Source organism: Canis lupus, chromosome 26, assembly GCF_048164855.1.
Source record: "Canis lupus baileyi chromosome 26, mCanLup2.hap1, whole genome shotgun sequence".
Taxonomy (NCBI): domain Eukaryota; kingdom Metazoa; phylum Chordata; class Mammalia; order Carnivora; family Canidae; genus Canis; species Canis lupus.
In genome coordinates this window covers 49089300-49112526 of record NC_132863.1, presented here as the reverse complement: position 1 = coordinate 49112526, position 23227 = coordinate 49089300, and the positions used below count along the sequence as shown (strand labels likewise).

Below are 23227 nucleotides of genomic sequence, written 5' to 3'. Positions count from 1 at the left end.
GGGCGGTCTGGGGGGTCCACGGGGCTGCCCCCGCGTCCTCGGCCCCCGCCGCGTGCCACACCCTGAGCCCGTCCGCCCGAGGCCCCCCGGCCGGATGCGGCGTCTTGTCCCCCTCCCCGCGACCCTCGTCTCAGCCTCTCTCTCTCTCTCTCTCTCCTGCCCTCCCCCCAATTTGGACACTCTTGCCTGCCCCCCCAAGTGCCTTTAATCTTGTCACTGCCCTTCTTGGGCCCCTTTCACGTCCGTCTGTCTTTGGGGAGGAGGTGGCTGACCCTGAAAGCAGGACTCCAGGTGAGGACACACGGGAGCCCCCCCGGGCTCTCCGGTACGTTCCGTGGCTCCCCTCCCCGCTTCCCGCTCTCCGCTCCTCTGTCTCCTCCCCGTGTGTCCGTGTGTCCCTGCCTGCCCGCGACCCAGTGGCTTCCCCGAGGGCCAGCCTGGCCCGGCCCTCCTCCTGGGGGACCCCGGGCTGAGGCCCTGCCCTGGGAGGCGCCCTGTCAGCCGGGAGGGCCCTGTTCAGCAGCCGGGGCGCGGGGCGTAGGCAGGAGACTTCTGGGGCCCGCGAGGTGGCGGGCAGGTCCCAGGGCTGCGGGGCTCGCGTCCCTGCCCGCGAGGCGCCTGGGCATCCAGCCCCTCGGGCCCCTCCTGGGCGGGAAGGCCAGGCCGCCGCCTGCCACCTGTAGGCCAGGATCCCGCCGGCACCCCCAGGTCAGGGCAGGTGGACGGGGTGGGCACCGGGACCCTCACTCAGCCGCCGTGACGCCCCTCCCGGTCCTGGCTCACCACGGGCGTGCGGGACCCACGGCGGCCGTGCTGCCGTCAGACCCAGGCCGTGTGTCCGGGTCGGGGTCGGGGCCGGGGGCAGGCCGCGGGGTCTCGGGCTGTGCTGCTCTGGGTGTGTCTCTGACCTGCCCTCTGCCCCATCCCGTTCTCACTGCCCCTCACCCCTGTGCCTGGGGGGGCCCTGTCCCCAGCCGCTTGCCCCTTGTCCGTGTGGGCCCCTCCTCGTCGAAGGCAGCAGCGTGCTGTGTCTGAGTGCCTGTGTGTCCCGTCTGGTCTTGGTGAGTGTCCGCGGGCACCTCTTCCCCCCGTGATCCCGGGGCCCCGGCCTTGCCCGCCCACCCGGGGTGTTGCCGTCTGGGGCGGCTCCCACAGCCGGGGAAGCTCTCCTTGGCTTCTGTGGGCAGGAAGACCCAGGACCAGCCCGGAGCCCGGAGCGGGGTGTCCGTGGGGCTCAGCCAGGCCTCGGGGTCGCTGTCGCGACAGGGGTGCGGCCCACGTGGGGCCTCCGTGCAGTTCGAGCGTCCTGGGCCCCGGTCTCCCAGAGGCGGGCGCGGGCGGGCGGGCGGGTGGTCCTGCCTCCGTGCGGCCGGGACACCCCCGGGCGGCTGGGCCTCGGGGCCCGTGTCTGCGCTGGGTGCTTGGGGGCTGGAGCAGAGACCATCTCCCCATCGTCCTCTGCCCAGACGGAGCCTCCAGGGCGTGGGGGCCGTGGGAGGCCGGGGGCCCCGGGGGGAGACGGCACCCGCGTCCCCATCCTCCGCTGCGGTGGGACGGCGGCTGACCTCGCCGTGTGCCTCGGGAGGGCGCATGTGCCCCCGGCTTGAGGGGCTCCTGGGGGAGCCAGAGCTGCTGGGTGCGCAGGTCCTGGGGATACCGAGTCACAGGGACGCTTGTCCCCACGGGAGCGCGCTTGCCGATGCAGCCGGAGCCCGGGTCCCTCCCGGGGAGGACCCCGCAGGGAGGAAGGGCCCCTGGACGGGGGGTGGCCCAGCAGAGCGTATCCTTCCCACGTGGCCGCGGGGTTCGTGCGGGCGCCTCCCGTGCCGGTGCGTGGGGACGCTGGGCGCCGCTGCCCAGGGCTGGTGTCGTGAGCGGGGGTCGGCGGGTCTGCGTCCTCGGCCCGCAGGAGACAGCGTGTCGGGGCCACAGGGCGACGGCGGGGGACGGCGGGAGGCCCCAGGAAGGCGGAAGGGTCTCGTGTGTTGTTTTCAGTTTTGCTCAGAAACGTGCGGAGGCCGCCGTCGGGGCTTCGGGCAGGTTCCCATCATTCGCGCCCGCCCCAGATGAGCCCGCCTCGGGGTCCGCGTCGCCCGGGGCCCGCGAGCCGCTGTCCTCGGCGTCCCTCCCGCTGAGTCAGCCGCCGCCTCCCGGGGGCACCGAGGCCTCGGATGGGCAGCTGGCGGCCTCGGCGCAGCCTCGGTGGTCGGTCTGTGACGCCAGAGTGCACGTGTTTCCTCCCCGAGATGTGTGCTTTCCGGAACCCTGTCCACCTAGAATAAGCCTTTGCAAAGTCTTGCCCATGTATTATTTTTTTGTTGGCATGAATATCGCAAAAAATAATACATCTTTAAAAAGACATGGCCCAAAACTCTGACTCTGGAAGGAAAAGGTATTTTTGGAGGAAAAAAAAACGGGATTTTTTTTTTTTTTCTCCAAAAATAGGGCACTGTTTTCTTTTCCAGGCCGGCGGAAGACTTTCTGTGCAGCCCCCTCACTGCCGTTGCTCAGACCCAAGCGCTGCTGGCCGACCCTGAGCCCAGAGCTGCCTCAGGGTGGGCCTGCTTTGTGCCGCCCGCCCGCCCGGCCCCGGCCCCTCTGGTCGCGTCCCGTCTGCCGGTGCGCCCAGGACTAACTCTGCTCTCCTCATTTCCAGTAAAGGCAGACCGTGCAGAGAGTCCCTGTGTGGATGCTGCCCTGGACACTCTAGGTACCGCGGGGCGTGTCGCACGGACCGACCATTGCTGCACGGCTCTCCACCTCCCCTCCCGCTCCAAATACTCTGCTTATTAGAGGTTCTAGATGAGCGAGGGCGAGGCTGGCGCCCCCCGGCCCCCAGGCCCCAATTCTGATTGGCAGCTCGGCCTCCGCGGCCCCTTGCAGCGGAGCACCAGGCCCCCCGTGATTCCAAACGACCTCCCGGTGACGGTGACGGTGGTGGCAGCACCAATATCTCTTGTCCCCAAGCCAAACGATGCCCTGCTCCAAGCAGGAGGGGGGCCGGCCAGGGGCTTCTGGGGTCCTGTCGCTCTCCGCTGACCTTTCCTCTGGGGCTCGCCAATCTAGCACCTCTACTACGCACCCGAGGTCGGCCCCTCCGAACCGGCCGCCTCGCCCGCGGGAGGCAGCTCCGTCCTGTGTGTGCCGGGCTCCCCGTGGTCCTGACACACCAGACACGCCAGAAAGCCAGGGGCCCTCGGCTCCCCCTTCCCACCACAGGCCTGGTTTAGGGCGGACTGGAAACGGGACGGTGGAAAAGCCGTCCCCCCCACCCCGGCCCTTTGCACCGTGGGCTCCCTGTCCGCACCCTCACTCTCTCCGTCCACTGTCTGCTGTCGGGTGTGTGGAAGCGTCTGTCCTCTTGCTTGCTCTGGGCTCCCCCGCCCGCCCCGTCTCCCTCCCGCCTGCCTCCCTCCCCGACCGGTGCAGCGTGTGGGCAGCTGCGCCCGCCTGTCCTGTGCATGTGGTTGCTGCAGGCCCCGGAGGCAGTGGGGCCGAGCGGCGGGCATGGGGGCTGTGCCGCAGGACCAGGGGCCCGGGGCAGCGGCATGCTTGGACACCTGCATCTGTGCATGCTCTGAGGCCCCGGAGAGGGGCTTGGAGGCTGCCTCCCCACACCCTGTCCGCGTTGCCTGTGTGTTCCTGGAGGTAGGCGCTTGGGGGAGGCTTGCGGCCCCAGGAGCGGAGGTTTCCGGCCCCGGCGGAAGCCGTCCTGCTTGTACAGAGCTTGTGTCCACGGTGCTTCCGGCCGCAGGCGGCCCCTTGGGCCAGGGGCTGTGGGCAGGCTGCTCGGGCACCGGAAGGGCCGCAGGTGCCCGTGGCCAGCCCAGGAGCCCAGGCCAAGCTCAGCCTTGCTGTGTGCAAATCCCATGAATGTCACTTCCCCCTTTGCACTTTTCCTGGGTGTCCGCGGTCCCGTGTAGGTGCGGCCCCCTCACCCTGAGCCGGGCAGACCCGGCTTGGCCACGTCCGTCCGGGCCTCCCAGTCGCCCCGTCCCCGTTTGCTGCGGGGAGGCAGGTGGGGAAGGAGGGGCTGGAGCTTGGCTTTGTGCCCCAGACGCCCCCGAACTCACTCCCCTGGTCCCGGCAACGCCAAAGCGCAGGCGCCAGGAAAGTGCCCCTGACACGCACGGGGCCTCGTCGAGGACTCTCCCCCCGAGCAGGTGGCCAGAGCCCCATCCTTCGTGTTTGTTTGCTTCTGTCCTTGGCTTGTGGGGTGAGGGCGGCCCTCCCTCGGGCCCCGCGGGGGCGGGAGCTGCCCGGGCACCTGGACGCGGGGCAGGTCGGGGCGGCCGGGGCTGAGCGGCTGCGGGCCGAGCTGCGTGGGTTCAGGCATCCACACGGTGGCCTCCTCCCGGCCTGAGCATCCCCGGGGCTGGACGGCGAGGCCTCCCTGCGGCTCCGTCCTCGAGGCAGCTGCGTGGGGTCGGGCCCCGGGGTTTGGCGGGGCCATCGCTTCCTCGCGTCTCCCGGGACCAGCTGTTGGTCTCTGTTGGGAGGGAGGTCATCCGTGCAGAGGGCGCCACGATGCCCGGACTCGGGCCACCCTGGGCTCCCACCCGCCCGTTCTTGGCCTTGCGCTGGGCACCACAGTTATGGGCTTGGAGCCCGTGTCCTGAGCAGGGGACGCCTGCCTCACCCCCGAGGCGGGTCCACACCTGAGGTCGACGTCCCGCTCCTGGGGGCACCTTTCTTTCCTTTCCCCTGTCCCGCGGGGACCTGTGAACTAGGGGACGGGTGATCTCAGCTGCCCGGGGGGGAGGGCGCGGGCCGGGACTGCCGTGTCCAGGCGGGGGTCCAGGCCGCCGGCCACCTCTTGTCCGTGGCCAGTCATGTCTGCGCCGTCCGAGGGACCTGTCCCGGCCGTGGGTCCTGGTGGGGCCGGTGGAGGCGGCTGACCCGGGGGAGCCCCGGTGGGGCTGAGGGGTCAGCAGGTGATGGCAGCTTCTGGGGCAGCAGAGACCCCGCTTGGCCCGGGGTAGGCGCGTCACACGCCCCGGGGCAGTGCAAGGCCCGGCTCCTGCCTGTGGCTGGGTGTGAGCAGGGGCCTTGCCCTTCGACAGTGGAAACTGTCCAGTGGGAGGGAGCGCGTGGCCGCCTGGCCCCCGGGCCCCCCCTGCACCCGGACCACAGCGCCCCCGTCTCCCGGCTGCCGCCCGGGGGGTGCCGCTCCACCTTCACAGTTACGGGGAGACGCAGGGAGGGGGAGGCCGAGGGCCCTGCAGGGCTGCCCTTCCCCGTGGCCTCGCGCCCCAGGCGGCTGGCAGAGCAGGCGCGTCCAGTCGGTCCCCAGATGCGTCCCGGGCGTGGGTGGAGGAGCCCGTGCTGGCCCCGATCCAGACCCTTCCTCCGGGTGGCTCCCGGGGCTTGGCTGGGGCCCAGTGGTCGGCCGCAGACCTCACCCCTGCAGGCCCCGGGGCAGGGGGCAGAGGGCAGGCCCGCGGGAGGTGCCGGGGAGGGAGTCTCGCCCGGGCAGGGTGGCCAGGGCTCTGGTGGCCTCCGGGGCACCAGGCGCGATGCGAGGGCCCCCCAGCGCCCCAGCTGGTGGAGCACCCGCCGTCCCACCCAGGAGTAGGCGTGTGCTGCGAGCGGACGGTGGGGTGAGCGTTCTTGCCAGGGTGACCTCTCTCGCTGTCTCTCTGTGTGTGTCCGCCCGCCTGTCGGTCCTCGTGGAAGCAGCCAGAAGGTCAGTTTGAAAGACCGTGTCTTCTCCAGCCCCCGCGGCGTGGCGGCCAAGGGGAAGGGGTCCCCGCAGGCCCAGAGCGTCCGGCGCTCCCCCAGTGCCGACCAGAGTCTGGAGGACAGCCCGAGCAAGGTGCCCAAGAGCTGGAGCTTCGGGGACCGCAGCCGGGCGCGCCAGGCCTTCCGGATCAAGGGCGCCGCGTCCCGACAGAACTCGGAAGGTAGGTCAGGCTCTGCCTCCCGCCGTCCGGCGGCCCCGGTGCCAGCAGGGGCCCGGCCGCCTCTTTGAGCAGCGACCCCCCTTTGCCCTTTCTTCTTTTTGAGGCGAATTCACGTAACATAAAAACTGGCCACTTGAAAGTGAGCGGGTCAGTGGCGGCGCGTTCGCGGCGTGTGCAGACGCCGCCCGTCCCGTTCCAGAGCGTTCCATGCCCCAGCGGAGGCCAGTGCCGGGAGCGGCCGCCCCCAGCCCCCGTCTGTCTGGGGACCTCACGGGGGAGTCACGCCCTGTGTGTGCCCGTTTCTGGGGCTTCCGCGCCGACGCCCGTCTGTGGCCCGATCCCATCCCCTGGTCTCCTGGGGCCGAAGCCCGTGTTTCCGCACGTTCATCCGCTTTGCAGCCGGCGGGTGAACGTGTCCCTCGCCTCCGGCCTGGGACAGGGGCTGGGCGTCCAGGGCGCCGGGTGGGCTCCGCGGCCCCGCAGGACCAGGCCCCTCTGTCCCTGGCACGGCTCGTCCCCCCACGGGCTGTGTCTCCTTCCACCCAGAAGCAAGCCTCCCCGGGGAGGACGTCGCAGAGGACAATAAGAGCTGTAACTGCGAGTTTGTGACGGAAGATCTGACCCCAGGCCTCAAAGTCAGCATCCGGGCCGTGTGGTGAGGGACTCAGGGTCCGGGGCGAGGGGCCTCCCGGGTCCAGAAGGGCTGGCGTCTGCCATCCCTGGGGGCGGGTCCTTGGGGGCTGGCGTGAGGGCCGGTGCTCCGGGAGCCACTCACACCCCGTGGCTCCTGGGGCCCCTCCCTTCACGTGTGGGATGGGGTGGGGGACAGGGTGGGGGATGCGGTGGGGATAGGATGGGGGACAGGGGAGATGGGGTGGGGACATGGCGGGGGACGTGGGGCTCCCGGGAGGATGGGAGTCTGTGTGCACCCGGGCCCGGGAGTGGCCTGTGCCCTTGGCACATGCTCTGGGAGATGCCGGGGTGGGGGGCAGGGGCCGCCCAGGGCTCACAGCGGTGCACCACCCCCCCAGTGTGATGCGGTTCTTGGTGTCCAAGCGGAAGTTCAAGGAGAGCCTGCGGCCGTACGACGTGATGGACGTGATTGAGCAGTACTCGGCGGGCCACCTGGACATGCTGTCCCGCATCAAGAACCTGCAGTCCAGGCAAGAGCCCCTCCCCGCCTGCCCAGCCCCGGGCACGGAGGCCGCGTCCTTCTGGGCCAAGGCCCCGTGGCGCGGTGGGGTGGCGACCCTCAGGCCAGCCCGGGGTGGGCGCGGTGTGCGGGTGCCCGTGCTGCCCCCAGAGGCGGGCCGTGCACGGGGCTTCGTGCACATGGTGGGCGGCTGCCCCCCGGCCACTCTGGCCCTCCGTGGACATCCTGCCGTGTCCTCGTGTGGTCTGTTCGTTCTAATATTTCTGTTGTCTCTCCCTCCTCGGCCTCCTGCCCCCGCTACGGGGGGCAAGCGTGTAGGTGTGTGTGCATTCACATGCATGCATGTGTGCACATGTAATGTGTGAATGCACACGCGTGTGTGCACGTGTATGGGTATCTGTGGTCACACGCACGGGTGCATGTGTGTGCACACATGTGTATGTGCACGTGGGCCGGCGTGCGTGCCTGTGCATACACATGTTATGCATGCGTGTGGTGTGTGCACGTGCCTCTGTGTGTGCTGTGCCGTGTGTGCATGTATGTGTGAACCCGTGCACACTCGTGCGCGTGTGTTGGGGATGAAGCCGCAGGGTCCGTGAGCCCCGTCAGGGAGCAGCCACCCTACGCGGGAGCAGAGGGGCCCGTCCACCCCCGCCTCACGGGGCACTCGCCCAGCAGGACGCGAGGCTGGAGTGCATGTGCGAGGCGCGGCGACGGCAGGGCACACGCTGACGCTTGCTCACTCCAGGACGTACCCGCACACCTACGTACAGGGACACACACACACCCAACACACATGTCCACTCCCGTGTGCACACACGGCACCGTGCTCTCAGCCTTGTGCCCACATACGTGCATTCTCCACGTCTGTGACACACATGCAGCCCAGATACACACGTGCTCACAGGCGTGCAGCCTCCGCCACACACAAGGGTGTGTGCACACGTGTCTGTGTGTCTATAGGGAGCCCGTGCGCCTGTTGCGGGCCTCTCCCGGGGTCCCACACCCCTGCCCGCCGGGGCTTCCTCCCCTGCCTGGGGTCCCGCAGACCGGGATGCTGCGGCGTGTGTGCCCCGGAAGCCGGGGCGCTGGCTTCCAGCAGGTCAGGACGGCCGGGGGCAATCCTGGGGCCCACCCAGCTCCCCCCGCCCCGCGGGACTGAAGGCCTCGTCCCGGGTCAGTGCGCCCCAGCTTGGGTTTGCCGTCCTCGCCTGGACCCCGGGGAGGGTCTCTCTGGCCTGGAGCTGCCCCCATTGGGTGGGGAGCCAGGGTGACCCCGCCGTCCTCGCGGGCTAAGGCTAGGGAGCCAGGTGCTCACCGTCCTCCCCAGAGCATCAGCTAGACCTGTGCCGTGCGTGTGCAAAGGTGTGTGCGGTGGTGCACGTGCAATGTAGGTGAGTGTGCGTGCGTGTGCGGACCGAGTGCAGCCCGTGTGCACGACACGTGCCGTGTGGTGTGCGTGTGCGCTCACGTGTGCAAGGCGCAGATGTGTGGGAGAGCAGAGCGGTGTCTGGCCGCCGGGCCGGCCCCGTGTCTCGCCGAGGCTGAGTCCGTCACCAGGCCCCTCCGTCCCCAACCTTCCCCTTCCCTCCCTTTGTGTCCGGAAAACCGCGCACGCGGCGGCGCCCGGGAGCAGGCGGAGTGGCGCTGCTGTCCCGGCCGCGTGCTCCGTCCTCCCCTGCGCCCGTTCGGAGTCCCCCCGCCCCCCCCACTCCCCTTCCGTGCGCTTCACGATGCATTTGCTGGTGTCTCTTTTCTTGTTCACTCGCCAGGATAGATATGATTGTGGGCCCCCCACCCCCTTCAACTCCCCGGCACAAGAAGTACCCCACCAAAGGACCCACGGCCCCTCCGAGAGAGTCACCCCAGTATTCACCTAGGTCAGGATGCCAACCGCGCCCGCCTTGTGTCTGTGGAATGGCCGGCCCCCTTCGCCCCAGGCCACATGACGGCAGCACCTGCCCGGCACCTCCCGACGGGACAGAGCAGCGTCAGGGGGAAGGCCGTGCCCCGTGGGCCCCGGGCGGGCTGCGCGGGGACATCCCCAGGGACGTCTGCCTGGGCTGCTTCCCGGGCGGACGCGGAGGGACACGACCGCAGGGGCAGCTGCGTTCAGAGCCTCGGGGTCCTTGGCCGCGGCGGGGCTGACCTCGGCTGCTCCGTGGACCTGAGCGGGTCCTGCTGCTTTTCTTGCCTTTGAGTGCTGGTGAAGAACAAATAAGAGGTGCCCCCCGGGCACCCGGCAGCGAGCGAGGCCCCAGGGATGCCCCAGACCTTTGGAGCTTTATTCCCAGCCCTCGGGGTTAGCGGCAGGGGCGAGGGCGAGGGCGCGCTGGGTGGCGAGTCAGCAGAAGCAAACTTCGGAGGCTTCCCGCCTCCCTGGGACGATTCAGACGATGGGGGCGACCTGTCCCCCGTGGGCAGGTCCGGTCAGCTGGGGAGAGGGAGCCCCCGGGACAGGGAGGAGGACGAGGGACCCAAGAGCATCGAGAGGCCGCCAGGGATGCCGGCAGCTGGGCCAGCTGGCTGGGGACGGGCCGGTGTGCCTGAGCCCTCCCCGCGTGCCAGGACTTCTGCACGCCGGACATCTCAACCCACGGGCTCTGCCGTGAGAAAGGAGTCCCCGGAGGAGCAGGCCGGCCCAGGAGGCTCGGGCAGTCTGCGGCTCCGCGACGTGCAGCCCGTCCGTGGGCACTGCCGCGGGGGCAGGGGTCGGGTCCCGCAGCCTGCAGAGCCCCCCCGCAGCCAGAGGCCACACTGAGCCACGGCGGAGGGCGGGAGGACAGCGTGGGCTCCGGGGGCCAGACCTGACCCCAGCCTCGGGCCTAGGGCGGGGATGGCACAGGCCCCCGCCAGCGGCAGCTCCAGGCTCCCCGTGGGACCGGCCAGGCAGGTGACCCGTCATGTGGCAGGGGCGAAGGCGCTGAGCACCCATGCCTGGACTGTGTGGACACTCGGAAACACCAGAGAACCCTTCTCCCTCTCCATCCTCCACCGGCGTCTGCTTGGAGCCCGAGGGTCCCCGCTGCCCCCAGCCGCTCCCGGTCCTTGGTGCATGAGTCCAGCATGCAGCTCCTCGAGCATGAGGCTGTAGCGTGGCTGACGCGGGAGCCCCTCTTCTGCTTCACGCAGCAGCCAGAACAGTCCCCTGAGCCCTGCTCTCCGCCAGAGGCAGACGGGCGGCCCGTGGGTGAGGAAGGAAGCCGAGACGGGGCCCCGGCCAGCTCCCAGGGCGCTTGCCAGGGGTGCCCCCCAGGACTCGAGTGTGCTCGGGGCTCGGGGCTCCTGGCCGGACGCAGGCGGGCGCTCCTTGGCCTCAGCCCGGGGGAAGTGCCGCGTGCCCGGCAGGTGTGGCCTGGCTGCCCCAGCGGCTTGCAGGCCGTCGGGGTCCCTGCTTCTGAGTGAGCCCCCCACGTCCCTGTGGGTCTCCGGCTCGGGTGCCAGGAGCCCACACACAACCGTGGCCCCTTCCGAGCCCGTCGGTGGCCCTTCCTGTTCAGCGGGGGGCCGTGCCGTGTCCCCCTCCCAGGTAGAAACCTCCTTTGCCTCTTGTTGCCATTTGTGACCGTGGCCTCCTCTGAGATGAGCTCGGCTGCGTCCCGCATCCCGCACACGCGTCGGCACGGGCACACGCGCACACGCGCACACACTAGACCCCCTGTCTGCCCCCTCTGGTGTGCGTGGCGGTTTCCTGTGTCGGTCTGTGCCCCTCCCCGTCCGGTCTGCATGGAGCCGTGGCCCTCATCATCTGCTTCCGTTCCTGCCGCACACGTGGAATCTGCCCCCCAGACCCCAGTAGGGGGGACCCAGTGGCACATTGTTTAGGAGTAAAGCTCAGGGCTGGGGGCCGGGCGCGGGGGCCGGGAGCTGAGGGGCGAGCGACCCCAGGCCCCTCCACTTTACTCCTTGCTGATGTGCCATCTGCTGGAGTGGGACGGGTGGGGAGCAGGCCCCCGGGTGCAGAGAGCAGGGCGACACCAGGTGCCCCGCGTCCACCTGTCCTGGCACCCCGCTGCCCCCCCCCGTCGTGCCCCCCCTGTCGGCTCTGGGATCAGCCTGGAGCCCGGGTCTGGGGGGCCGTGGCCCGGCCCAGGAGGAGAGGGCTTGGGCCCTGCCGCACCCACCCCAACTCATGCCGGGGGGTGGGTGTCTTCCCGGCAGAGTGGACCAGATCGTGGGGCGCGGCCCGGCCCTAACGGACAAGGACCGCACCAAGGGCCCGGCTGAGGCGGAGCTGCCCGAGGACCCCAGCATGATGGGCCGGCTGGGGAAGGTGGAGAAGCAGGTAGGGGGGCTGGGGCGGCCCACCCGCTGGTCCTCAGGCTCCGGGGGGGCCTCCGTGTGTCCTCAGGGGTCGGGCACAAGACCCCCGACCCGGGGCTGCACCCGGGAGCCCAGGAGGGACCTGGCTGTTCCTCCAGCCGGAGGGCTCGCCCGCAGGGGTGGAGCCACGTGGACAAAAGGTGGCCCAGAGGCCTGGGGCCAGGGGTGAGGCTCCTGCCTCTGTACCTCTGTGGGGCCAGCCTGCAGTCCCTGCACTCTGGGGGGCAGCCTGGGCCCCCCCACCTCCCAGGTCCCCTTACCTCCCGGGTCCCCCCCACCTCCTGGGAGCAGCCCGGGTCCCCCCACCTCCTGGCCCCCCACCTCCCGGGTCCCCCCCCCAGGTCCCCCCACCTCCCAGGTCCCCCCACCTCCTGGCCTCCCGACCTCCTGGGAGCAGCCCGGGTCCCCCTCACCTCCCAGGTCCCCCCATCTCCCGGCCCCTCGACCTCCTGGGAGCAGCAGACCTGGTCCAGCAAGTCCCCTTGCAGGTCTTGTCCATGGAGAAGAAGCTGGATTTCCTGGTGAACATCTACATGCAGCGCATGGGCATCCCCCCCACGGAAACCGAGGCCTACTTTGGGGCCAAGGACCCGGAGCCGGCGCCGCCGTACCACAGCCCCGAGGACAGCCGGGAGCACGGGGACAGGAACGGTTGCATCATCAAGCTCATCCGCTCCAGTTCCGGGGGCCAGAAGAACTTCTCGGCACCCCCCGCCGGGCCCCCGGCCCAGTGCCCGCCCTCCACCTCGTGGCAGCAGCAGTGCCACCCCCGCCAGGGCCACGGCACCTCGCCCGTGGGGGACCCCGGCTCGCTGGTGCGGATCCCGCCCCCGCCCGCCCACGAGCGGTCGCTGTCTGCCTACGGCGGGGGCCACCGGGCGAGCACGGAGTTCCTGAGGCCCGAGGGTGCCCTGCGGGACAGCGACACGTCCATCTCCATCCCGTCCGTGGACCACGAGGAGCTGGAGCGCTCCTTCAGCGGCTTCAGCATCTCCCAGTCCAAGGAGAACCTGGACGCGCTCAACAGCTGCTACGCGGCCGTCGCGCCCTGCGCCAAAGTCAGGCCCTACATCGCGGAGGGCGAGTCGGACACGGACTCGGACCTGTGCACCCCGTGCGGGCCCCCGCCGCGCTCCGCCACTGGGGAGGGCCCTTTCGGCGACGTGGGCTGGGCCGGGCCCCGGAAGTGAGGGTGCCCGCCGGCCTCTCCCTGACTCTTGGCCTCCAGGTTTGCAGATGGGACTCGGGGCCCTTTCCTTGGAGGGACACGGTGGGGGGCCTGTGCGGCGGCGGCCGGGCGGGGGCTCCCCGGCTCCCGCCCCGAAGGCTGACGAGAGCTTTTTCACCAAGGGGCAGCCGGGCCGGCCGGGCCCGCTCTGAACCGTTGGCCGGGGTGTGAGCAGGGGTGACGGCCGAGAACAGGCCGGGAGGAGGAGGGAGGAGGACGGAGGAGGACGGAGGAGGAGGGAGGAGGAGGGAGGAGGAGGCGCGGGGCTGGGCCAGGGCTGGGCGGGGGGGCAGCGAGGAGCAGGAGCGGCGGCTCCGGGGCCCGTGGCGGTGGCTGCGGGGCGGACGGCTGGCCTCTCGGGTGAGGCCAGGTTTCGTCCCCGTGTCCCTGCCCTGGCCACCCAGAGAGCTGCCGGTCCGCACCTTCCCCCCGCAGCCTGGGGTCGGAGCCAGTCCCCGGCCGGGGCGCTGGCCTTGGGGGTGAGGCCTCGGGACCTCGCGGCCTTGGCTCGTAGGGGGGGCCTGTGCCATAGCTCCTGGGAGGGGTCCCGGGAGGCTGTGCCCTCTGCTCCCCGCCGGCTGGTCCCAGCCGCCAGGCCACGGACACCCGTGTGCGGGGAGCGTGCTGGGAGGTTGGGGGCACCGCTGGGGCCGGGCGCTGCTCAGGGAGCGGGGGCCAGGCGGGTTGTGGTGACCAGATTCCGCGCTGCCCCTCAGTGGGGGCCCTGCCTCGAGGCCCCTCGCCGACACCGTGACGGGATGTAGAGGGGTCCCAGAGGAGCCCCTCCAGGGTCGCTGGGTGCCCCCTGCGGACTCGAAGCAGCTCTGTCCTGTAGGAAGCCTCTCTGGTCGCCGCTGGGGCTGACCGCCCGCCCCTGCTGCCCCCGGCCGGTCCCTTGCTGTGACTTCCTGGCTCCTAGGGAGTCACAGCCACGCATCCACCTGGGCCTCAGGGAGCAGGAACCCGTCTGTCCCCTGTGTGGCCTGTGGCCCTGGGGACGGCAGCTCTGGACTCTCCCCTCCGGGTCCTCGGCCGTCGCGGTGTGGGGGCATCCGCGGTTGGAGCCCCCAGCCTGGGCACCGGGCGCCCTCTGAGGCAGGGACCAAGTGTGCACTGGGCTACGGGGCAACATCCGCCACACGCTGGGTCCTGGGAGAGCCCGCGGCGACTTGGATGCGACGTGGTCAGTGAGAGTGTGTCGGTCCCTGACGGGTCTTGGGAAGCAGCGTGTGAGGCCCGGTGCCTGGGCATGCGGTCCTGGCGCCCGGAGGTGTTTGGGGGGCGCTGTTGGGCAGGCAGGGGCCGCAGCTGCAGGCTCTGGGCCTGCCCCCCCTTCCAGGACGGCCCGCGTCCGGCCGTGGGCTCCTCCTTGCCTGATGGGCCCCCAGAGGCTGGGCCGGGCCTGTGCTGCCCGAGGGCGGTGCCCGGTTGGAGGCCCCGGGCTCGGAGTGGGAAACCGCTGCTCCTGGCCCCGCAGGGGACGCCCCGTTCCCAGCCTTGGGGGGCAGGCGTGGAAGTCCGTGGCCACGTGGCCTGGGCGGGAGGCTCTCTGGGGCACCCTGGCCATCCTCACGACGGTGCATGTCCTTCCTGGAGGTGGAGCTGGGCCTCGGGCCTCACCCCCATCCTGGGGAACCTGGGCTGCGGGGCCCCAGGAGGGCATGCGCGGGAGGCCCCTAGCCGAGCACGGCCACACCGGTCACCAGCTCTGGCCAGCCACGCCACCAGCAGCTGTCCCCAGAGAAAGCCGGCTGTCCTGTCCCCACACCCCCTATGCTGTGGGTCCCTGTCCCCGGAGCTGCTGAGCCACCACCAGGAGGGCCCCCCAGGCTGCAGCAGGAGGAACGGGGACCCACGTCCCCAGGGAGGGCATGAGGTCTGCACGTGTCTCTGACCCCTTGGAAGGGGGAGGGCGTGTCTCTGGAGGCTGGTTTAGGGGAATGCTCTGGGGAGAGGGTGTCGTCGCTTGGGGTCCTCCGACCCTGGTCTGAGCCGTGTGCGTCCCCCGCAGCACCGCGTGTGGCCCGGGGCTCCAGGAGGAGGCTGGTGCTTGCACAAGGAGACCGTGCGCCTTGTTGGGCGTGTGTGACGGCGTGCGGCTCAGGGCCGTGCCACCCTGGGCAGAAGGCTGAGGCTAGAGGGTGCACCGCGCGAGCCCACACTCCCCTGCTCACAGTGCCGCTTGTACGCGTGCAGCACGCACTCACCAGGCACATCCGCTTGCACGCACTCACACACGTATGCACAGTGCCCTCTCACACACGCTCGCCCCCGTGCACACGCACTGCGCCTCCCACCCTCTGTGTGATCTCCGCGGGTCCGCCCCCTTGAAGCCCTGAGGAACTCACAGCTTCGTGTGACAGATGGCACCATGGCTGGGTCCCGGCTGTCCCAGGCTCCTGGGCTGCACCCGCAGAGGGGCCCGGGCCCGCCCAGGGTCCACGTGCCTCCCATCAGCGGGCCCGGCCACCGTCCGGAGCCTCCGGTCGACAGGACGCCGCCACACGGCTCGGGCTGGGCCGGGCAGGTCCTCTGGCTCCTCGGCCACGTGACTCGGGAGCCGCGGCCCCCCCAGGCCTCCTGCAGGATGCGGGGCCCCGGCCTGCCACCTGTCCCCTCCTCGGGGCCGCACGCTGCCAGGGCTGCTCCGTAGAGGCCTGTCTGGGTAGAGCAGGGAGTCGGGACCCGGCCTGTGGCCACCCCGCGCCCCCGGGCCCCCGCCAGCCAGGCGGGCCGGCGTTTCCAACGGGCTGATGCGGTTTACCCGACCTCCTCCTCGCACTAGGCTGGAGCCCCCGGTGGTCGCGGATTCGAACGTTAACAGGAGACCAGGGGGGAGCATCCCTCTGCCGCCCCGCATTCGGGGGGACGTCCCACAAAGCAGGTGCCCCCGCCTGCGCTGAGTGTGGATGCAGCTCGGCCCCGAGACGTTTCTAGATGCTTCCTGGAGCCCAGAGGCGTGCAGGGCCCTGGGAGGCCTTTGTAGAAATGCTGACGTTTGTATCTATTTCGTATTCACCCCAATTGTAAATACTGTACAGAGCAGCGGGCGCAGCCTTTGCCCTGGTGTCACGCTGCCAGGCCAGAGTGACAACCAGGTCCCACCCTCCGACGTCACCAGCCCTGGGAACCCGCGTGGAGTGCGCAGGGACGGCTGCACAGCCACGGGGGGCTTGGGGGCAGCTCGTGCCCCCCGGGTGCGGAGTCCCGAGCAGCAGGTGCGGCCCCGTGACCCCGGTGCCCCTGGAGTCAGACGCTCCCGCCCCTGACGACGCTGTCCTGAGTGGTCCTCGGCTGCCTGGGCGGCGGCGGCGTGGACACACCTGCCCTCTGTGACCCCGGAGCGGATCTTCAGGCCTCCTGCTTGGATGTACCGATGCTGGGTGAGGGGCAGCAGGGCTGCGCGGGGCCCACAGGAAGGAGCCGCCCACCCCTGGCGCCAGGGCACCCTGCGTGGCTGTCCCAGGCCAGCGGCCTTCTGTGCTCCTGCCCCCTGGGCTCGCTCCCCTGGGCCCGGCCCTGCACTGAGCAGGCTCGATGGCCCCGGGGGCTTCCGGGAGGGCTGGCGTGGGGGGGCTGCCCGTCTCTTCCCTCCAAGGCACCGGGCATCCGGCGGCCCAGGCCAGGCCCCCGGGGAGCGCCGGGAGCGCGCATGGGTGGGGGCCACGGAGGGCGGGACGCGCCGCCTTGCTGGGTGGGGGCGAGGGCAGACCCCCAGAGGTGCTGGGCACAGGCTTCGCACGCGGGCGCGGCGCTCCCTGGGGCTTGGAGGACACCTGCTGGCGGAGGGCGCCGGGGCCCCTGGGCGGGCGGCCAAGCGGGGAGGGGCCTGGGTCCGCGGCTGCCCCCCCCCCCCCCCGCGCCGCTCTGGCCGTTTCACGCTGTCGTTGCCTTAAAGCACGTGACGGACACTCCCCGAGGTCGCCCACGCCCCGCGCCTGCCCCGCCCGCCCAGGACCCCCGCCTCGCCCGCGGGACCCGCTCGGGACGGACGGATGGATGGAGGGACGCAGCGCGGGCGGCGGCCCGGTCCCCATGCGGCCCCGCCCGGCCCGCCCGCCCGTCGCGCTGTCGCGGGCGCCGCCTGCAGCCCCCTCGCGCCGTTGCCTTGGCTGTCTGCACTTTGTTCATGCTCCAAAGAATACTTCATAATATGCCTTCAGTACTGACGTACTCCCGGGCCGCGCGTGCCCCGCGCCGCAGCCGCCGGGCCTTTCTGTTGTCGTGAATGTGTCACCGCCGCACACTCGACCCTCGACTCGCGCATTGTCCGTTTTCTAGGGATAGACGCCCAGGGAAAGAACTCTAGTTTTCTACGGACCAGCCGAGATGCTAACTTGCTCAACTCACCGTCAGGTTGACACTTGTATTCGAGAACGGGGCCCCGCCCGGGTTTGCCCAGGGGCTTCGGGGGTGGAATCGGGCAGCAGGGACGCATGTGGAAGGTTCTGGAAAGTTCTACTGCCACGGGGACCTGTTTGGATGCCCAGTGGACCTGTGCACTTAGTAAAACACAGTGATTCAACCTGCACGCGGTGTGGCCTCGTTCCTGCTGTTCGCCGTCCTGGGCTCCCCGGGTCCTCTGCTGCCCCGACGAAGGACCGCACCCTGGTGGCCCCAAGCAGCAGGAGGCCGTGCTCGCTCCCCCGGGGCCGGGGCCCGTCGGTCCGTCCCTCAGCAGCCGCGGGCGTCCGGGGAGGGGCCTCTGGCCGGGGCTGCTGACCCCCGGGCCTCCCAGCGGCGCAGAGGGGCCCAGTGCTGGGCGCGGGGCACACAGTGTCCCGCTGGCACCCGCCGGGGGCCCCGTGGCCCTCGGCCCCCCGAGCGTGCCGGAGGCCGGGAGGTCGGGGTGGACACGGCCCGCGGTGTCCGGGTGAGGCCGGCGCAGTCGGGTGTGGGAGGCCGGGCCGGCTCAGTCCGCGTGGCCTGGGGCTCAGCAGCTCACGGGCACCGAGGGGCAGCGCCCCGGCCTGGACGGGGGCCCACACTCGCCCCCTCAGCGGGGCTCGAGGCTCACGGTCCCCTCGGTCCCCTCGCAGGCTTGGCCACCAGCCAACGGCCTTTGTGACCCAACACTTCTGGAAAGTTCTGGGCTGCGGTGCGGGGTTTGGAGGATCTGACCCGGCTCCGGGTGCAGCCTGGGGTGGGCGGGCTGCCGGCCCTCACCGAGGTCCCCTCTGTGCTGACGAGGGCCCCGGTGTCCCTGCGTCCCTGCAGCTCCGGGGCCTGGCGCTGCCCCTCACCCGCCGCCCCCCTACGGTCCCCTCTGACCCCCGCCCAGGCCGCAGGGGAAGGTCGTTCCTGCAGGCGTTTGGTGGTTTCGGGCTGGTTGCTGAGAAATTTGCCTCAGTTTCCCTAGGGTTGTCACCTAGGGTTCGGGTCAGCTTGGCTGTGGCTCGGAGACGCCCTGTGGAGCCATGACTGCCGCAGAGCCGACTTGTTCGCGTGGCCTGGAGTCCGGAGGGAGCCTGTCGGGATTTCCTGCGGCCCTGGGCCTGCTGAGCCGGGGCCCCCACCCTCCTCAGTTCTCTGCTCCCCATGACTTGCTCCCAAAGGGGCTGCTGGAGTCCAGCTGTTCCATCTTTGTTCCAGCCAAGGACAGGGGTGAAGGGGGGCGGGCTGGGCCCCGGGCCCTGGAGATCCAGGCTTGGGAGACACACGCACACACGCAGCTCCCGCTCCCGCCCATCCGCCGGCGCAGTCGTGGTCCGTATGGAGGATCAGAAGCCAGTCATCGCGTGGACGCCGTGTTGGCCCCACAGGACACCGGCTGCCAGGCCGCGGGACGGGTGGGGCGGGGAAGGCGGGTTCCAGGTCCCTCGGCGCCCGGCCCATTCGGCCCCGTGCCCCTGCGTGTCTCTGTACACCCCCCTCCCCACGTGCCCCAGGGCAGGAAACCAGGGACAGCTTGGGGCGCCGGAGTGGAACCGCCCGGCTGAGCTGCCCCCTGGGGTCCCCGCCACGGGTGCCCTGGCGTCAGAGCACATGCTCCTTGCCCACATCCAGGTGGGGGTGCATCCTGCTGCCTCCGGGGCCCTGGGGTCACCGTGTGGGGGCAGGTGGGGCAGGTGGCAGGGCTGGGCCTGGGATGCGAGCAGAGGGGCACCGACAGGAGCACCAGCGGTCAGTGCCTCACGCACTGCCTGCCCCTCCTGCCCTGGACGACCTCACGGGGACCTGAGACGACCTTGGGGCGACGTCGGCATTCCCGTGTGGCTGGCGAGGTTTCCACGACGTCTGATGCCCCTAAACCCAACACACACCATCCCGCATGACCCCAAGTCCACGGGGGCTCCACCACCAGTGGGCCCAGAGTGTCTGAGGGTGTCGTCCCTGGGGGTGGGGCGACCCAGGGGGGTCACGAGGCCTGCAAGAGGGTCAGCGGGGCCGTGGTCAGTGGGGGGACGGGATGTGGTGCAGATGGACACGGGGGGTGCTGGCTCCAGGGGGGCTGCTGGGGGAATGCCAGCTCCTGTGCGTGCCAGTCCCCTGCCCCCTGCCCCCTGTCCCCTGCCCCTGCTCCTGCCCCCTGCCTCCTGCCCCTGCCCCCAGCCCCCTGCCCCCTGCCTCCTGCCCCTGCTCCTGCCCCTGCCTCCTGCCCTTGCCTCCTGCCCCTGCTCCTGCCCCCTGCCTCCTGCCCCTGCTCCTGCCCCTGCCTCCTGCCCCTGCCCCCTGCCTCCTGCCCCTGCTCCCTCTCCCTGCCCCTGCCTCCTGCCTCCTGCCTCCTGCCCCTGCCCCCTGCCCCTGCCCCCAGCCCCCTGCCCCCTGCCTCCACTCCTGCCCCCTGCCCCTGCTCCTGCCCCCTGCCTCCTGCGTCCTGCCCCTGCCTCCTGCCCCTGCCCCTGCTCCTGCCCCCTGCCTCCTGCCCCTGCTCCTTCTCCCTGCCCCTGCCTCCTGCCTCCTGCCCCTGCCTCCTGCCTCCTGCCCCTGCCCCCTGCCCCTGCCCCTGCCCCCAGCCCCCTGCCCTCTGCCTCCACTCCTGCCCCCTGCCTCCTGCCCCTGCCCCTGCTCCTGCCCCCTGCCTCCTGCCCCTGCTCCCTCTCCCTGCCCCTGCCTCCTGCCCCTGCCTCCTGCCCCTGCCCCCAGCCCCCTGCCCCCTGCCCCCGCTCCTGCCCCCTGCCCCTGCTCCTGCCCCCTGCCTCCTGCGTCCTGCCCCTGCCTCCTGCCTCCTGCCCCTGCCCCCTGCCCCCTGCCCCTGCTCCTGCCCCTGCCCCTTGGACACCCCCTGTCACCTTCCTGGGCATGGAGCCGCCGTGTCCAGAAGCCACTAGGTGGCAGCGCTCACATGGAGGTCGGCCTCCCGCGGGCCAGAGCCAGGCTGAGGTGCTCAGGGCTGACCCTGCAGCTTCCCACTGGGATTCTAGAACCTTCACCCCCTACGGAGTGAGGGAGGTTAGAGGTCAGACTCGGTAAGCCTCGAAATAAGGCTCGGAGCTCCTGGACGAGGGGTTATTGGGGCCTCTCCCACCTGTGCTCGCGCACACACGTGCATGTGTACGTGTGTGTGAGTGCGTGTGCTCGTGTATGCGGGCCTGTGTGAGTACGTGTGTGCGTGTGAGTCCTTATGCTCGTGTGCATGGTGTGTGTGCGCGTGAATTCGTGTGCGTGTGTGCTCGCACGAGCGTGGGCCACGGGAGGCAGGAGCCGGGACCCCGTGAAGCAGCCCACAGGAGGGGGCCCCGGGGAGGCTGGGTGGTCACAGGCCGGGTCAGGGGCCCTGGTGGCTGCAGCTGAGCCGTGACCCTGGAGCCTGCGACCCAGGGACACGTGACCCCAGAGCCTGGGCCCAGAAGAGGCACCGACCCCGGCTTGCCCCGGCCTCTGCTGACCTGCGCAGAGCGAACCTGAGGTCACACGGTCACCTCTGAAGCTTCCAGAACAGCCCCCTCTGACCTGATGCCCCACAGCAGGAGCCGGTGGGGGCCCAGGGAGGACCCGGGGCCAGAAGGGGCCGCGCTGTATCCCCCCGCGGGCCTGGACTGGCCTCCACCTGCCCTCCCCTGGGCAGAGCATCGGCCTCCCGGGCTCCCCGACACCCCTGCCTGCAACCAGGTTCCCTCCTCTGCACCCGCACCCCCCCACCCCCCCCACCCCCCCGACCCCGGGCCACACCCACCTCCTGGGCCTCCTGCCTCCAGCGACACTTGGGCTCCACGACCTGGACCCCGAGGCCAGAGGCGGCAGGTGGGGCCCAGAGCCCGGGGTCTCCTGCAGCCCCCGCAGGGCCTGTTTGGGGGGGGCGGCCGCCAGGCCAGCGGGAGTCTCAGGCAGGACAGAGGGCGGAGGGCCCGGTGCCGCCCAGGGAAACACCCGTTGGTGCCTCGGCCGCACGCGGGAGGCCGCGGAGCACGTGGGCGCAGGCGCCGACCCCGCTGGGTCCCGGGCTGTCCCGCATCCCTCGGCCGCCCGCCCCCCGCCCCCGGGCCCCGGCGCTCCTGCTCCTTCCGCGGCTCCCTGCTGCCGTCGGGGCTGCCAAGTCCCTGCGCTGCCCGCCCGCCCCCCGCCCAAACCCTCCCAGGCCTGCCGGCCGCCCCCTCCCACCCCTGCCCTGCCCCAGGGTCCCTCCCTCGTCCGGACCTGCGTCCTGTGGTGACAGGCGGCCCCTCATTCTTCTCGGGGGGCTCCCCGTCCTGGGCCCGAGGTCCCAAAGGTCCCTGAGCTCGTCCTGGCCCGGCCCGAGCCCCCGGCAGCACCGAGGGCGGGATGCGGGCCCCGCGGGGCCTCAGGAATCAACCCAGCCATCGTCTGGTTTTCTAAGATGCAAAAAAGTAATTGTTTCAAGTTAAACACGGACTGGTTTTAGCTGCGGACGTTGGCCTTTGCTTCTGCGTCCGCCGAGGGAGGAGCGACGCTCGACGCTGGCCCGGGCGTGGGGCTCCCCACACGTCCCTGCGGGGGCGGCCAAGGGCGCCTCCAGGCGAGGGCGACCCCGGGGACCGTCCAGGCCGGCAGCCCGCTGGAGGGGGTGCGGGGCCAGGGAGGCGGCCGGGACGAGGCCCGGAGCTCTGCGCAGGCGCGGCCGTGACCGGCCCCCACGCCCGCAGCCGGCACGTGGGAGGCTCCGGGACCTGCGGGCGCCGTCCGTCCCCCTGCCCAGATGTCAGCCCTGCAGCCCCGTCCCTGCTGGTCCCTCGGCCTCTGTGGCCCTGCACAGTGCGCTGTCCTAGGTGGGTTTGCGCACCCATCATGGCTGCATCGTGGCCACTCGGTCCCCCACGCGCTCCTCAGCACGGAGCCCACAGCCGTGCCCAGAACCTCTCGGCTCCCCCCGGCCCTGGCCCCTCCTGCGTCCTAGACGGGAGATCTCCGGTGATGCAGCCGGGGGTGTCCCGGGCGGCTGGTGGTCCACTGATACCTCCAGTCTTTGCCTCGTGACCCAGCTTGGAGTCTAGCGCAGTGAATTCGGGTCTTAGGTTGGCAACTCTGGTCAGATGGCGCATTGTCCCCGGCGGCCTCTGTCCTCTGGGTGTGGCCTCGGCCCGAGTCCCCCCGACATCCAGAGCCGCTACTTTCACTGCCCGCTCGGCTCGACATTTGCTTGGAATTGGTTTGTGTTCACCTCCTGCCGGCTGCTGGCACAGGCCCTGGGGCGCCGACCCCGCGGGCAGGCCCGGAGCCGTGGGGCCACCTCCACCGAGACCTCAGCACGGGCCGCCCACCCTGCCCAGGGCAGCCTCCTCCAGGAAGGCCTCCCGCTGGGCCCCGACAGCAGGTGAGGCCTGACCGCGCCCCGCTCCATGGTGCCCGCCCCCAGCGTCCGGGGCTCAGGGCTCCCGCTCTCCAGCTGTGCATCCGCTGGCCCTGCCTGGGTGCTGTGCGTGCAGCGGGCGCAGACCGGGTGCCTGCCCGCCCCCCTCGTGCTGAGCGCCAGTGGGAGCTGGAAGCGGAGCCGTGGGGGCCCCCACACCTGCGCTCGCAGATTTGCTCGGTGGGGACCCTCCCGCAGCCTTGCCCCCGACCCCAGGCCTCTGACGGGGCGGCCAGCGGGGAGGGAGGGGCCGCTCAGGACAGAGGCCCAGGCCAGGCTGCACAGCGGGGCCGAGGGGTGTCCTGCTCCCCAGCACCCTCTCCCCCAGGAGGAGCCCCCACCCCCCGGGGGGACCTGGATCCCAGGCGAGCTGCCTGGGGAGGGGGTGGCAGGGCCCACAGGCACCGACGGCAGCCCTGAGGGTGCGGGTGGGATGGGGCTCCGGATCCAGCCAGCGCAGGTGGGGGTCCTGCTGGGGGTCCAGGTAACCCAGCGCCTGCCTTGGGGGCCCAGAGCCCCCCCGCAGTGGATCCGCAGAGGCCTCAGTGCCTCACAGTCTCCCAGCACGGCCCAGGAGGCCCGGATGGGGGGGTGCGTTCCTCCTTCTGCACCTGGAACACCTGCCTTCCGCACTGGCCGAGGGGCACCTGCTCTGGGTGCAGGGCTGGGGCACAGGTGGGCCCCCCGGGTACGGGGTCCACGCCCAGAGGGGACAGGGGCTCCCGCCCATCGGGCATCGGCCTGGACACTGCAGACGCTGTCTCCCTGGGATCTGCGCGGCTGGGGGCCCCGCTCAGCCCCCTGCTCCCGGCCCCGCCCAAGCACGGCTCGACGCAGGTGAGGAGCGAGACGTGTTCACGCAGCCGTGATCC

The 23227-nt window shown here is 71.3% G+C and overlaps 1 protein-coding gene across 18 annotated transcripts in view; it reads left to right on the top strand.

The window, feature by feature from the left end:
- Window positions 1-17138, top strand: part of KCNQ2 (potassium voltage-gated channel subfamily Q member 2) — a 45245-nt gene extending 28107 nt beyond the window's left edge. For 2 of the 18 annotated variants that reach the window (XM_072801730.1, XM_072801727.1), the window contains 8 exons: window positions 2466-2555; window positions 2657-2710; window positions 5677-5903; window positions 6450-6558; window positions 6935-7066; window positions 8829-8936; window positions 11218-11341; window positions 11868-17138. In XM_072801730.1, the coding sequence (XP_072657831.1) occupies window positions 2466-2555; window positions 2657-2710; window positions 5677-5903; window positions 6450-6558; window positions 6935-7066; window positions 8829-8936; window positions 11218-11341; window positions 11868-12569 (1546 nt within the window). In that variant the 3' untranslated portion in view covers window positions 12570-17138. The remainder of the gene's footprint in view (window positions 1-2465; window positions 2556-2656; window positions 2711-5676; window positions 5904-6449; window positions 6559-6934; window positions 7067-8828; window positions 8937-11217; window positions 11342-11867) is intronic. The other 16 variants (XM_072801734.1, XM_072801731.1, XM_072801741.1 and 13 more) reach the window with 11 other exon arrangements.
- Window positions 17139-23227: the final 6089 nt, after the last annotated feature.